This window comes from Dicentrarchus labrax, unplaced genomic scaffold, assembly GCF_905237075.1.
Source record: "Dicentrarchus labrax unplaced genomic scaffold, dlabrax2021, whole genome shotgun sequence".
NCBI classification, from domain to species: domain Eukaryota; kingdom Metazoa; phylum Chordata; class Actinopteri; family Moronidae; genus Dicentrarchus; species Dicentrarchus labrax.
The window spans coordinates 15,923,480-15,939,090 of record NW_026136708.1 but is presented as its reverse complement, the minus strand read 5'-3'; the positions used below and the strand labels follow the sequence as shown (position 1 = coordinate 15,939,090).

Here is a 15,611-nt window from a genome sequence, read left to right as displayed (position 1 = left end):
TGAGAGGTGTAACCAACGCAGTAGTAACTTAAACCTGCATTCTTTCTAATAGCCAGCAGGGGGCAGCTCTATTGGTAGCAAAAAAAGACCTGTGCATGCGATCAGCTCTGTTCAAAATGATCCTACTTCTCGATTTATTACCTCAGTAACAGTTTTCTGGTAAGTTTATGGTCTCATTCAGCAGTTTCAATTCTTCTTCCGTACAACATTTTGCAACATTCTGTAAATTATGTTCCATATAAAGTAAAAGAGACATACAGCAGGGTATGCTTTAGGGCGTGGCTAACTCCTGAATGCAACGAACGAAACTCGAACCAAACTGTCAAACTAGGCAGCGCTGATCAAATATGAATCCAGATTCTTTAAACATACTTTAGTGTACTGTTGAAGTGTGTGAGCCTTCCCGCCACGAGTAGGATCAACCAATCAGCTTGCTCTTTTCAGTCTCTCGACACGTTGTTAACACAGTAAAAAGACTGATAGGTGACTTACAGCGCAGCCTGCCACCCTTCCTTCATATACAGGTGTCCTCTCTCTATGCGTTTGTTGTTGGCGAAGTGCATCCTTTTTGGGAGGTTTTCTTTGAGGTACGGTCTCATTGCCTGGTCAGAGGTCCTGCACTTCAGAACAGACACAGAAGAGGAGAATCAACACACAGCAGAGAGAGAATGGGATTGTTTGACGTGAAGTCAAGCAAGCAGATAATTTTTCATTCTTCTTATCAATACAAAAGTCACATTTGGAATACTTCGCATACCGACAAGTTCTTCACCAGGCCCTCATAGTCGACTGAGGAAAGGAACACAGGACAAGGTCAGTCACACTGGTTACATACAAAATTGACACTGATCGATGCTGCGAAGCTGGGAAGGAGGGAAGTTGGGAGTTGGGTGTTCTCGAGAGGAACTCACAGGAAAAGTAATTATCTGGGAGGTGAGTGGGTCTGATGCGAGCAGCTGGGCCTTGGATGACAGAAAAGTGAGCAGTATCGGCCACGTAGTTTGACACGTAAGCTGCCCTGTCTGATGAAGCCTCCTCCATGCCTGTGAAAAAAATAAATATATATATTTGCTCTCAGTTTTTATCCCAAATGGTGAAGATTTTAAATGACAAATCATGACAGCATGAAAAGTGCAAAGTTTGTGCAGAGTTACTAAAAAACTCAATAAGCCTATGCGTATGATTTTTTTATCCTATGCGGATATTGCTTAACTTAACTGTTCTTCCCCCTGTAGAGGCATAAAGTGGATCCTGTCAGAAATGTGCCCGAAGCTTTGAGCACTTACTTACAGCCCTTAAAATTTACAGCACATTTGAAGATGCAGCCGTTTTGGGTGTGACATGTGAACACTGGTGAATCTTTCTGGTGTCTTGTCCTTCATGACTAGCTGCAGGTTAATAACTAGCCCAGTATGTCAAAATTCATATTTTCTCTTCGAAATGATGTCTTTGATGATGGCTAGGCATTGCCCTGAGCCACATTTACCCCGGCGCATTGATCTTTAATATACTTAATTACAAGACTAAACATATGGCCTCCAGATGTCCAGACAAACTTGTAGTCACAAAATATCCTCCTAACATACAGCTGAGAGCAGTTTTTCCCAGTTTACTCCCACATAACAGACTCATTTTTCATCAGATTTCTCTCATGTACTTGTAGATTTCTCCTGCAACAGGTGCAGTGACTCAACCAAGTCAAACATTTTAAGATGACACTGAGGCTCTAAAGTCCCCCTCAGTGGCACACAGGGTCTAAAACGAAGCATGTCTTACTACGGTGAAACCACTGAGCTGTAGGAGGGATGTGCCAAGTTTATTTGTAAGCAAATGCAGAGCTTTAAATAAAAGACAAAGAAAAAGCAAAAAAAAAATGCAACAGAAATGAAAAACAAAAAATTCTCTGAACTGCTTCAAAGGAGTTTGAGAAGAATTTGTTTGTCTTGGTGACTTTATTCTGTAAAATTACACTCAGTAAAGTGTATCACAGCTGTGTGGTGACCATGTGGTTATCTCACCGTGGTCTGATATGATTATAATGTTGACACAGTGCTGCAGGTCTCTCTGCAACAGGCCATTCATCAGCAAGCCCAAAATCCTGTCCACATTTTCCAAGGCCCGAACGACCTGAAGGAACAACAGCATTTAAAGCTACAAGTATCACTGTGGCAGGAGAGCAATGTTCAGAGAAACTGTAGCTTCATCATGTAAACACCTCTAGAACAACTTGCTTCAGCAAATAAATAATTAGCTAAAATAATAAACTAAAGTGTCATGGTTATGGACTAATGTCTAACTAACTTTAATAAATGAGGTTTGGTTTAACATTTGGAATGGAGGCAAGATGCTTCATTAAACATATCAACAATAATCAACAATTCCTTTGACAGTGTCATGGTTAAATGTTAGATAGAGATAAAGATAGATAAACATTAGTTTTAACACAATGCTTAAAGCTGCAGTAACTTTATAAAAATAGAAAGAATAGAAAGATAGTTGATTGTTGAGGACCCAAAGGATCAGGTATTTGACAATTTAGGAAGCAACAACAACAATCAATTATCTTTCTCTGCTCTGATTGTTCAGCCGTGGTGGATTCCTGCAAATGTCATTAGGAGCACTAGGAGGAGCCAGAAGAACCGGATCTTTTCACAGATTATTTGTCTTGTATGCTACTGTCAGGATATAGTTCAGCGAATATGACAAAAATGTGTTCCTTATAAATCAGATAATAGAGAAAATGAGAAAATGAATTGGCAACTACTTTGTTAATCTATTAACTTTTCATTTAACACATTTTTCAGGCAGAAATGCCAAAACTTAGCTTGTTTCAACTTCTCAAATGTTATACTGATGATGCATTTCAGACTGGTGGTCGAATAAAACCAGCAATCTGAAGACATTACCTTGGGCATGAGTAATTTACAGTTTACATACTGTTTTCTGACATCATTTAGATCAACCTATCAAAAAATAACCGTTCGTTGCAGTCCTGGTCAAATATTACATGGCTCCACAAGCAGAATTTCAAGTAGTAACTAACTTTTTTCAGAGCTTTCAACTGAATCTCATGGTTTTCTTCAGTGGGTAGAGTTTATTACAATCCTTCCCTCACATATTCAGTGTGACCATTTGTGACGACAAGTGAGGCATCTCCAGGACAACAAAGCTAACTCTAACCGCGGAGGAAGACCCTTAAATCTCTAGAAAAAGCTAGGTAATGGACCTTAGTGGAAGATTTTTTTTTACTTGTTCTGTCTGTTCTGTTATTCTTTCAGGTAATTAACAACCAGCTTGTAATTGCAGGTTTAATGTTTAGTGAATGACTGACCTGGCTGCTCGCTGGCCCATACATATGTCCCGATGTGTCAGGTTCATCCAGGTACAAAGTGTAGAAGTCAGGTCTAAAATCACAAAGACAGCAGTTAAGTCTGACCTATAGTGTCTGTTGATGGTGACTCACAGTGCAATCTTTGTAATGATAATGAAGAATGTAATACCTTTCTCCTTGAGGTAAACTGAGCCACTGAAACAATGTCGACACTCTCTTCTCAAATGAAATGCTCCTGTGCACCAAAAAGGTAATTAATGAACAAATCAATACATCACTATATTGTGCCATTTGAATTGATATAACACAACAAGTATACAACATAATGGCATCGGTCTTACTTGTCATACAGCTTGTATAAGTCTGGGTAGGTGCCATTGATGGCTACATCGGACCCAGGCCAGAAGAAGGTTCCTGCTTTCAGTTTGTTACGCATGGCAGTGAGCCAGACCTGAGGGGAGGAGAGGAGAGGAGAGGAGAGGAGAGGAGAGGAGAGGAAAGAAAAGAAAATTAAAGGAAAGTAGAATTGGAGAAAAAAGAGAAGGAGAAAGAGGGAGACGAAGAGATAGAAAAGGAGATAAAAGGGGGGAATGAGAAGAAAGGAAAGGAAAGGAAAGAAAAAGAAAGGAAGGGAAAGGAAAATAGGGGAGTTAAGTGTCATCTAGGTTCATGATTAATTCAGAATAAGCTGTAATAGACCTCATTCATTCATATCAGTGGATCACAGCAGCAGTGTTTAGTGCATTAAGATAATGTAATCCCTCACAGTCCAGTCAAGACTGGAAATCTAACTGCATATTTTCGTGTTAAATCAATACCTGTTAGACCGATCTGCAGATAGAAGTGTTTTATTTATGCAGCAGGCTTGTAAGCATGCTTTAGCAGATGCACTTAGTTGTATTGGTTCATTACGAAAGAATGCATTCCAGGAATCACGGTTCATTTCCATTTCCTCCTGCAGAGTTACATTGCTAGAGGAGCAGGCTGTCACACAGTTAAGGAATGAGATTTAAGAGGTATCCCATTCTAAATGGCAACCACAAAGTGTCTAAACAAGCATAACTCGCTGCCCTCACAAGCTGACATTTAGCACGAGCAGAATCCATAATTATGTCAAGAAGCTCATTTTGGGGAGAGCTGATTCTAAGCAATGAAACTCTGTCAAAAACAAGTGTCTCGTGCCGTTTGCAGACAGCAAATTACAGCATGATGAGCATAATGCTTCATATTTCTTACAAGTACTGCTTCTTAATTCATGATTCCACAGAATCAGGGTGTGTTAACTTTCAGTTTACAGAACAATAATGTCTAGCTCAGAGTCTCAGATGTGTAAAGGAGACATTAGAAAGCAGTTCTCAGAAATGTCCTGCCCCTTGTGCGCAATATCGTGACAGATTCACTTACTGGCTCTCCTTGGTACCATTTTGCGTTGAATTTCTCATCAGTTTTCAAGCTGAAATAAGTGTTTCGGGTCACATCGTACATCTTGTTGTCCACAATCCCATGAGACTCAGGATAAAGGCCCTGCAGGAATCAGAGATAAAAACACAACCAAACTGAGTTGTTTTGATGTGGCTGTTGTTTAAAGTGATTACGTCCTATCACCAATCGTTCTAACCTAAATATTACTGGTAACTGCAGCAGTTTATTCTAATTGCAGGATCTGGTTTTGCCAAAGAGGTGAAATGCAGTCTGTGATCCCCCTCCCCCCACTCCCAGTTCTGCTGCTGTTCCTCTCCACAAGCACATGTAAGCCATTTAGGCCCCAACAGTAACCTCTATATTACAGTGCAGAGACCCTGATTCTACAATTGCAACTTCACTTTTGAACTGTGGTACACGAACAGCACTGGTGGAAAGTAAGTACATTACCTTAAGTACTGTACTTAGGTAAAATTCTGAGGTATTATTTGGTTTTATGCTACTTCAGGTTTTCTACATTTCAGAGGGAAATATACTTTTTATTCCACAGCTACCGGTTACTTTTCAGGTTAAAATTTCACACAGAAAACATAATAATCTTATCAAATACAATGCAATTTTAGATTCAACATGATTAAACTGTCCTGTAACAGAAAAGTACTGTCTAGTTGGGGCCTCTTGTCATGTTTCAGATATCCAGGAGTTGTTAGTAGATCCACCAAAGACATATTTTCCCTCTAAACTTTTAAATAACTGTTCAACTTCCAAAGATGTAAAACTCAAGCAAATATAGAATAGATACAAGACCACAGAGCTTTAAGACCCCTCAGATTATTTTGTGACCTTTTGAAGTGAGCCCAACCCCTAGGTTGAGAACCACAGCACTTATTTCAGATGTCTGTAAGCATTTAACAGTTCCACCAAAGAGACCTTGCCCATCTAAACATCTTAGATGGGTTCATTAAAATAAGGCCCAAACAGATTAAATTACTATCTGTGTAGCAGGACTTTATATTTTATCTTCTTTCCTCTCCCATTAATCATCCAATGACCGCTCAGATTTTTCCTGTGACCCTTTGGAGGTGGCCTGACCTCTAGGTGAATCTACTTAAATACTTATGTAAAGTAGTTAAAACTAGCTCCACCTTAAACAGCTACAACAGTAAAATGCTACTTGTGCACTGTTGCATCAATATAAACACTAAATATCAATATAATAATGTCACATATAGTGTAATATATAATATATGTCACTCACAGGGGCCTGTTTTCTGCAGAACGAGTACTTTTGATACTTAACCTTAAGTAAATGAACCGTAGATTTTGAATGCAGGACATTGTTGTATTGGTAAACAATAAGAGTTCTTCTTCCACCACTGAAAACAAAACAAGTCAGACAAACAATTTGTGTCCAATAAATCAACCCCTGAGCAGCAAACACTTACAGTCACAATGCTGTAGTGGTTGGGAAAGGTCTTTGTGGGATAGACAGGCCTCATGTATTCCGTTGTTGTTCCTGAGTTTCCTGCAACACAATTACGTTCTGTCACAGCAGGATGCATAGTAAACCATGAAGAGCTGTGGAGTCAACAATGCTGGTGACTTACGTAATTTCTTTATGACAGGAAGGCGGTTGCCATGATCTTTCAGGTACTCCGCCCTGAAACCGTCCAAGGATACCAGGATGAGAGGAGGCTTGGAAAAACTGGACGGGGAGACAGAGAGAGAGGAAGAACAATGTTTTATGACACTCAGGTGGGTTTGTGAATGGGGAAATTGAATAATTACTCAGCAAGAGACGTGGACAGCTTTGGCACCAGTAGTGCAGCAGTAGTGTGGTACAGTAGGTCTGTGCAGAGAGAATACAAAGCAGCTCTTTGACTAGGCGAAGCACTAGGAGAAATTAAGTCAAATCACAGACCACACAAACACATAGAGGTGGAGAACAGGAAGAGGAGTGTAACTCTACTGGCAAAAAATCAAAGACTACAAGAGTTTTGTTAGTCTCTGCAGATTTCTTTGTTCGTGAGGCAGGGTCCCCTCCCATTTCACTGGGAGCACTACATTTTTCATAATTTCACTATCTGCAAGAGTTACAGGTTACTTCATTACTTGTGATTAGTTGTACAACGATCAAAATACTGCAGTTACATAGGGCTGCTTACTGAAACTTAATATTTGTTTAATACGTGAATATCGACCAGAAGTGTTAAATGGTGTCAAGGAACGCAGGTTGGCACTGATTGATCAGATATTTGATCAAAATCAAGAAACATTTCTACCTTTAGACTATATTTGACTCATTTTTTGACTCCTGGTGCATTTAACAGTTTGGCGTGTTATCTTAAAAAGTTATTTCTTTACTTGGTAAGGCATTACATTTAACTTAAAAGCATTGTATCAGCACCAAAACTCAGGTACTGAATCTTCACCAGTATTGAAAATAGTCAAACAATACCCAGTCAGCTCTGTATTTGAATTATATTTTGTTTGCTAAAGCAGTATTCAGAGGGTTTTTTGGCCACTTGGGGGCAGCAGAACAAGCTGTCAACACGAACATTGACATATTATCTTATGCAGTTGATTTGGCTAACATGTTAGCAATCAGTTTTCTATTTAAAATCATTTACAAATTATTTACAAAAACAGGAATGATGGGCAATGAAAAGAAGAATCTAAAACATTAACAGCATTTACAAAGATTAATATATTAATCCATCTATAAATTGGTCAAATTAAAAATGGGTTTATGAGAAACATAAATTAATTGATTCATTTAAATAGTTTAATGATACTGAAACTGGAAAGGCAATTCCTTTTTCCATTTGCTCTCTTCTGTTTTTACTGTTTATGTGATTCTTTGCTCCTCCAAAAATAATCTGTGTATTTAAAAAATGTACATGTAAAAAAAAGTTTGCAATCAGCATTTTCCAGGAGAGCTGCTTCTTTGCGTGTAAAGACCAAACCACACATTAAAAATGTGGTTTGCCAACAGAAACAATATAAACAAACACAACAGAATGAGTGACTTTCATATAAAAAAATACAGACAACATTCATTTGTTTTTAAGATGTTTTCAAACCAAAAATAGCTTCATATGTAGCCACAGGCTTTCTTTTCCATAGTGAGTCTGTCTGGGTTTACTCCCCTACCAAAGCAGAAACACACACACCACTCACCAACACATGCCTGATTAGTCATTAGCCTGGTTTCCATTGTGACATTTTTTTCCATTTAGCCAACACCATCATAAAAAAACACATGTCATTTGTTTGGATTATTAACACACTTTTAAAGAACTAAGTTGAATAGAAAGTGAATAAAAAGAAATACTTTATATGTTTCTCTTTAGTTTCATGTTAAGTAAGAACTGCCTGCTGGGAACAATGAACTCAACTCATGATAACTGTGGGCGATACAGCTGAAAAGCCTCATTCTCAGCTCTAAAACACGGTGAAATCTGTTGTACAAAAAGAAGGGGAGGAGATGATATAACTCAAACTGGGCAAGCTGAGATTTGAGATATTGTTTTCTTCTAGTTCTCACATTACAACAGCAGAACAAGAGTATTGCATTACCCAGATGGACACTTTGGTTGTTGAATTTCTTCATCGGCCACCTGCAGCCAGACCTTCCCTTCTGGTGGAAAAGAAAAAGTGTTGTCAGTGGAAAAAGGTATGTTTTCAGTTGCATACAGTATATTTTTGTGACTATAACACAGATATAGATAACTTAAAAGCGGATGAACCAGACTTATATGATAAGATAAAGAAAACTTATTATCCATCCACTTATCCATGACTAAATAAGCAACAATTACCCAAGACTGTAGGAAGTGTGACCTTGAGGCTATGTGCTATGTGATGCAGAGGGTCAGCAGACACAGGGGATACTAACTGACCACCAATCAGTGTAGCATGGAAGAGCTGGTAGTACCACCTAACCATGAATACAGTACCACACATAGCCATGCTGTTTTTTGCAGTTAACATTGTTTATTCAACCATAAATATCTTGTGAAGCTCTGAATATAGCACAGTTACTAGTAAGACTTTGTTTTTCCACTGGCACTTACATGGTTTGAGAAGTACTAACTGGGACTACTGTGCTTTTTATACTTGGTGTGGCAATGGAGTCATGGAGGTCAACATACAGTACATAACAGACCTCTGAGTCTTGCCTGTTTTGTCACGGTTAGAAAAGTGTGAGAGAATCTGGCTGAGCCAAACTCTCAAATCAAAACAGAAACAAGCTATTTTTTTCTCCATCTACCTTTGTTTCATTCAGTCCGATTTGATTAGATTTGACTGACAGTGCTGGCAACTTTAGCAAACAACGGCCACAACTGTCATCAGATTTGGATTACATCACCTATTTTCCAACTGAGCCATATCCATGTCAAACAAGTGAGAAAAGTAAAGACTAAAACCGACAAAAATCCCTCGTGTGAATTAAAACTTTGGCAGAAAACCTCTCTTACGTGTAGGCTCCCATAGCTTATAGTAAGAATCCGATTGAGAAAATTGGTTTAAAGGGCCTTTCCATCAAATCAAATGGAATCATTGAGTCACTTTATTGGCACACAACAGGAAGCGAGAATGCAGAACGCCACTTTGTCATCCACATATTCACGACATGATTTAAGACAGAGAGAGACTGAAGGGTTCCTGTGCTTCCTGGCCAGTGAAGTCTTTCCACTGTTTTTTTGGAGATAGAAGAAAGAACAGCTCTGTGAACCACATGAATATGTTGCGTAAAGGCACAAATGGATTACAGCACTGACTCCATGAACAAAGACAAAATGCGCAACCATCTAATTTTTAAGCCAGATTTTGTTCTGGACAGGATGTGTTCACACATGCAATAGAAACCATCTGTATTTTGTTCTCATGGTAACATGATTTCTTAAAGAGGTGTTCATTTAACTAGTGACCAAGAAAAAGAATTACGTCACATTATTTAAGTTAAAGATGCTCTAACTGCTGTTTCACTGTTCCTGGAAAAGACAAATAAGCACAAAATATGGGATGTAAATAGAGGACAATGCTTTGTTTTTTGCAGAGGAAAAACGAGGGGAAGGAGGTCACATTCATATACAATGAGGAAGAGACGAGTGTCTCATTTTGATGTTGCAATGAAGGTTGAGTTAAAATAAATGCTCTAGCAATGTGACACAAACCAGTTACAAATTATCCTCTATTGTTTTCTCCTTTCTTGGAAAGCAACTTGAAGATATTCCCATGGACAAGGTAACTCTAACCAGGAAGCTTTGGGCCACCTCTCTAACCTTTTAAGCAACTGCCTTCCCGATACATCCGTGAAGTCTGCTGCTGACTGGACACATGACAGAGGGAGTCTTAGCACATCGGTGAGAAAGCCCCTCCTCACTGCCTCTCGAGGCCAGCACTGTGGTTTGGACCGAACACGAGGATGCTCCGTCTCAGGAGACAAGTTGCTGTGGTCTGTAATCCACGGGAAAACCCGCTCTCAGCGTTTTATACTACATACTGTCAGCCTCTAGGAAGAAGTCCTGGGTTATTTCTGTTCCTTTTCATCTACTTCCAAAGGCCTTACCAAGAAAGCAGCCCTATGAAAGATGTTGCAGTTCCACAAACGCTGCATAGATGTGAAAAACAAAATATGAATCTGGGTGAGTGGAAAGTCAAAATTTATTCTTTCCATATGGCTTTCATGTCAACTGGGTAGGAAGTATAAGTTAAAGGGAAATGCCACAGCAGAGAGAGCAACCCCACCCAGGCTGGGGACAGTTGCCCACAGCCACCACCGCTGCCCCTGAAATGGAAGAGGGGTGTTTTGGCACAGCGGTTTGCAACAAAGAGCACACTGACGCCGCTGCCCACGTCCAACCAGAGGGAATCTATAGCTGCAGAAAACATGCCAACCCCGGGTGAACATTCCTGTCTCACTTAAATGTGTATTTACGACGTGTTTTGCAACAGTGGGCTAAAAAAGCCTGATCGCACCACCCTGACAGAAACATACCCTGTGAACAAATCATATGCAGGAGTTCACATTCACCTCTGTGTCTCTCTTTCACTGGCTGGTTGGTAACTTGACCCTCCGTCTCTACTGCTCTAAATACTGCCAGTTCAAAGCTTCTGAGGGAGTGGGACATTAGCAGGCTCTAATTTAGGTTCACTTTTGGTAGCCCAAATGGCACTTTGTAGCCTCACAGTAGCAGAATGCAGATTTATTTTATTCCTCAGCCCACTGACCAACATGTAGTATGTATTTTCACCACCCTTTGCTGAATAAGTGCTCCTCCAAAATGTAACCTGAGAGGGTTATTTTTATCTGAGTACCTTCAATCACTGTATGTCTTAAATCTGTGAGAATTACCGCAAAACAGTTTGTTTTTTGTTTTCTCATTTCCTGGAGTATCACAGGCCAGATTTTCAAACTTAAAGCCCATATTTGTATATTTAAACAAATATCTGTCTTATTTATTCTGATGGCATATGTTTGTGTCTCCATGGAAATGAAATTATCCCAATGGAAATGTAAAATATACTGCCCTAATCATTATATAATGTCTTTTAAATTTCAAAACCATTTGAAAAAAGCTGTTCATAGTCGCTTCTTCCAGCCTTTTGCTGGCTCATCTTTTCTTGGAGCATTACAGTTGGTCAATGTAGCAGTGTGAAACCATTTTCTTCACCCTTGTGTATGTGCAGGAGCAAGATGTTACTCTATTGTGATACTAGTGGTCGGAAAACTCAATGTTACCTTTAAACTACAGCCTAACTATACTGTAACTGAATCCTGTTACCGAGTGAGAAGCCCTCCTCCTACAGCTGATGGCTGTGCTGATAGATATATACAAGGTGTGGAAACCCCCTAAAAACAGGCTGCAGCTGTAAATTCAGTGAAACAGCCATGAGTTCCTACCGTTCTCATCACCGCTCTTTCTCAGAGAAAACACTACAGCCAGGATGACCACCAGTAAGCAAAGCAGCAGGACCTGCAACCCAGAGAACAAATGTCAGGATGTTTGTTACAGTCACTGCAGATAACAGTTCATTAATCACAAACAGCTGCCAACACACACGACTGAAGATGTTTATATTTATCTTCTCTGTGAGAAGAATGATGACTGACCACCATTACACCTGATAGCAGTTAGTAACTACCTTCAAACTGAGAGTGAAAATTTTGGATGATATTATGGTGGAAATGGCCTTGGTTTGTTCTACTGGCTCTCTAGACACACTCTAGTGTAAGCTACATGCCTTGTAACCATAATATAAGCATACTGTGACAGACTTCTGGCCCCTTGAGAGAAGCCATCAATCAAGACATTTTGCAGAATCAGAAATACTTCCTTCAATAACTACCACAGAAAGTGTGCTATACAGTAATGTTATCCAGCGTTGGCTCTAGAGATGACAGTGTCAGCTGGTCCAGACTGAAATATTTGATATTATTTGATATATTTGATTATTAAATTCCCATTTGCTTATAGGGGTCACAACCTTTTAATCTTATCTCACTGTATCTCAAAGTATTTTTTCTTTCCCATGTTGTCTTTTCACCAGTGAAATCACTTGATAAGTGTAAAATGTGAAGCAGGGGGAATATAAATATAGTTTTTTCCAATGCAGACGAACTTATCTCTGTTATTTTTCCCAAACTAAGACGTAAAAAATAAAGCAAAATAATACACATAAATTAAAAAAAGCTCACTTGTTATGTATGTTTAAACCATGTTGATATAAACAGGGAACAAGTTAAGTTCTGACATATCATTTTTTACCATTTTAAGACAAATACAACCCTCTAAAACTCAACATATTGTCACGCTGTATTCACTCTAAAAGCTGTAGTTGGGTGCAGTTAGTTACAAAAGCAGGATTGTGGAAATCACCAACCACAAGTAATCCGTTCAGTGCGATTCACGTACACAAGCATTCCTAGACGGGTATGAAAATATGCCGTCATGTGTGCCTGGTGTCTGGGTAATGTGCACTTATTTTCTCCAGCTATAGGTGAAGAGAGAGAGAGAGACCTGGATTGAATGATGCTCCTTGGGAAAGATGTGGTCTCTGTGGGTTGTAAAAGTAAACTGTCTGTCTGGTGGAAACCCACCCGTCTGACTCTGAAACACACTACTAACTTCGTCTTTGTTTCTATTGTGCACAGTGCAGATCTGATAAGACTGTTGGGAGTCAAATCAAACTGCACAGTATGTACCTAATGAGTACCCAGGCCTGCTTTTATATCTGTACTCCAAAACACACTGCAATCACACTTTTGCTAGACTTCAAATGACACTGCACAGTAACTAGCACAACTACTACTAACAGATGTACGGTGGCTGATCTATGACAGGAGGGAGCATATTGTTGTCTGGACTCTTCCACATGTGTATTCAATCAGTGCCAAGGAGACAGCAACTGAAATCACTGGTTCCTGAGGTTTTAGCTGGAGTTTGATAGTAAATAGTTTGACAGATGTGTTTACTGTGAGATGATTCTTCTATCTATACAGTTCAAATTCCAGTGATGAGGTGGATTAAGTGCATATATACATTATTTTCACTTAAAAATGTGCCTGATATATCAATTTATTTTATTATTTTACTGTAAACATCGGGTTTAGCTCCGAGTACAGCGTCACAACAGCAGCATTTAATTACATTTTTCTTTGCAGTTCTTTTAATTATGGTTTTAGTATTCAAGTAAAGCCCCAAATGTATCCCAGATTTAGTTTCTCTGTGGAGTATGTGTGGTTTGTCTGAATGCCTCAAGGAATTGTGAACAATAAAAGCTGCTGTCGCTTCTGCGTGTCTTCCTCTCCGACAAGAATACAAACAAAACAGTCATTCTAACGTCCAAGCAGATTGTCATCCATCTGATCCCTTAAGACAGATAGAGGCCGAAGTGAAAGGCAGCTGTGCTTGTTGCTGAGTCTTAAAGCTGCATAAAATACTCACTTTCAGCCAGTTTAAAATCTAAAAGCAGCAGTATTTGCCCTTAAGATCTTAATACAGTAAACAGGATATGTGTCTTATATGAATATACCCTCAACTCCACATGTTATTAATTAAAGTATGGTGCACATGTTTGATTAAGGGTTCATAAATGTGAGCTTTTTGCTGTTTCACATTAGATTAAATTGAGTAATTGGGTTTTTTTTTTGGATTGTTGGTTGCACAAACAAGGCATTTGAGGATTACACCTTGTGCTGTAGTATATTATAATTGCCATGTTTCTACTGCCTGTGTCCCTCCCCTGCAACTTCCCCCCTCCTCCCTCCTCAAACATCCAGATTAAATATCTGAAACACGATCTATTTGAAAACACGGCTGCTGTGAAAACCTTGCTCTCTTAACTTTGTAACAGCACCACAGACTTTTACGCTGAAACTTTACTCTTTTAGATCTCAATCAGCGCTGTGATCTGAGGGATCATCTTCTCCACCTGTACAGACACTTCTGGCCTCTGTCTTTTTGCACTCTGGTGACAACATTTTTGTTTCCACTTTCACACTGGCAGCAGGGACAGTCTCGGCTGTTTGACAGCTGTGGATTAATCACACTGGAGGGTAAACTGTGCAGAAATCCAGACCTGAAGCTGTGGTATTAGATTCCTGGTAGGTAATGACATTGATTTATGATAAACTGAAGATGTGCAGTCACTAGAACCGCAGCTGACAATTACTTTCATCATCGATTTAATCTTTTGATTACTTTCACGATTAACTAATTAATCGTATTGTTCTGTTCAAATAAAAGTCCTAAACCCAAAGATATGCAGTTTATAATCATATTTGGCAAAGAAAAGCAGCAAATCTTCTGGTTTCAGCACTACTTTCACTATTTTTTACTTTAGTACTTTACTTTAATGACTTAATTGATTATCAAAATAGTTGCTAACTATTGTTTTTTGTGTATCCATGAATAGTGTCAGCTTTAACAGTCACTATAAACTCAGTATGTATAGGTTTATGGACACTGGGGTCCTAAAGTAATAACACTACACTTTATTTTAAAGATACAGACATTTAAGTGACATATAAAATCTACTGAGGACCACACACAGACTCACAATGTTGAGTTGTACAGGAATATTTGTTGTTTTTAATAATATAGTTAAAGGTGCAGAAACTTGTTTCAGTTTTTAAAGCACTTTCAACCAAAAGTGTGAAAGTAAATAACACCATGTGGCCTGAAAACATTGTTAACAGTGTCAGAGAGGAGGTAGGAGGTCAGAGAGAGATCTTATTGAACTTACCCCAGTAATAATTTTGCAGTTATTCCTCTTCTTTCCACCTTCAGTGTTTCTCCTTTGACTTTCCAGCTCTGATGCCCCAAATAAAGAGGCAGCCTGTTCAGCCGAGCTCTCCTCTCCTTTAGTTACTTCCATGCTGCTGAGCCGCTGCACACCCAAAAAAACACAATCCTCCTGCCAGTGTTTTCCAGGAGGGAGACTGAGTGGCAGGCAGTGAGGAGGGTGAGGAGTAGCTATATACTGTGTGATATGACCCCCTCTGCTCAAGAGTAGCACCGCCTTGTTCCTCGACGTCTACAAGTTTTACGAAGCAGCAGCAAGCAAGCAGCATGTGACTGATCTGCCTAAAGAAAAAAACCTCAAAACCTTTTGGCTTATTGTGTCATTTTCCAACAAAGTCTGTTCAACAGTAAATATCATACTTGGCCACTTCAAAAAGGAGGAGTTGGAACTTAATTTAAATTAAAAAAAGACAAACTAATTCCGGATATTTGTGTTTATAAGTCCCTTAATGTTTTTATCATGTTTAATTTCTTAGCTGTAAGATAAGAACAAACTGTTGAGGAATTTTAATTAAGACTTAACTATTGTGCGGGGACTGAGTGCT

General features: G+C 39.1%; 1 protein-coding gene across 1 annotated transcript in view; it reads right to left on the bottom strand.

Moving 5' to 3' along the window:
- enpp1 (ectonucleotide pyrophosphatase/phosphodiesterase 1) overlaps positions 1 to 15,264 on the bottom strand; it is a 29,531-nt gene extending 14,267 nt beyond the window's left edge. Inside the window, exons 1-13 of the mRNA XM_051408682.1 lie at positions 15,008 to 15,264; positions 11,664 to 11,736; positions 8,333 to 8,393; positions 6,361 to 6,458; positions 6,199 to 6,278; positions 4,736 to 4,855; positions 3,673 to 3,782; positions 3,501 to 3,566; positions 3,332 to 3,404; positions 2,019 to 2,127; positions 912 to 1,043; positions 758 to 789; positions 493 to 620 (exon numbers count right to left, since the gene is read on the bottom strand). Of these exons, the coding sequence (XP_051264642.1) occupies positions 493 to 620; positions 758 to 789; positions 912 to 1,043; positions 2,019 to 2,127; positions 3,332 to 3,404; positions 3,501 to 3,566; positions 3,673 to 3,782; positions 4,736 to 4,855; positions 6,199 to 6,278; positions 6,361 to 6,458; positions 8,333 to 8,393; positions 11,664 to 11,736; positions 15,008 to 15,139 (1,214 nt within the window). The 5' untranslated portion in view covers positions 15,140 to 15,264. The remainder of the gene's footprint in view (positions 1 to 492; positions 621 to 757; positions 790 to 911; positions 1,044 to 2,018; positions 2,128 to 3,331; positions 3,405 to 3,500; positions 3,567 to 3,672; positions 3,783 to 4,735; positions 4,856 to 6,198; positions 6,279 to 6,360; positions 6,459 to 8,332; positions 8,394 to 11,663; positions 11,737 to 15,007) is intronic.
- Positions 15,265 to 15,611: the final 347 nt, after the last annotated feature.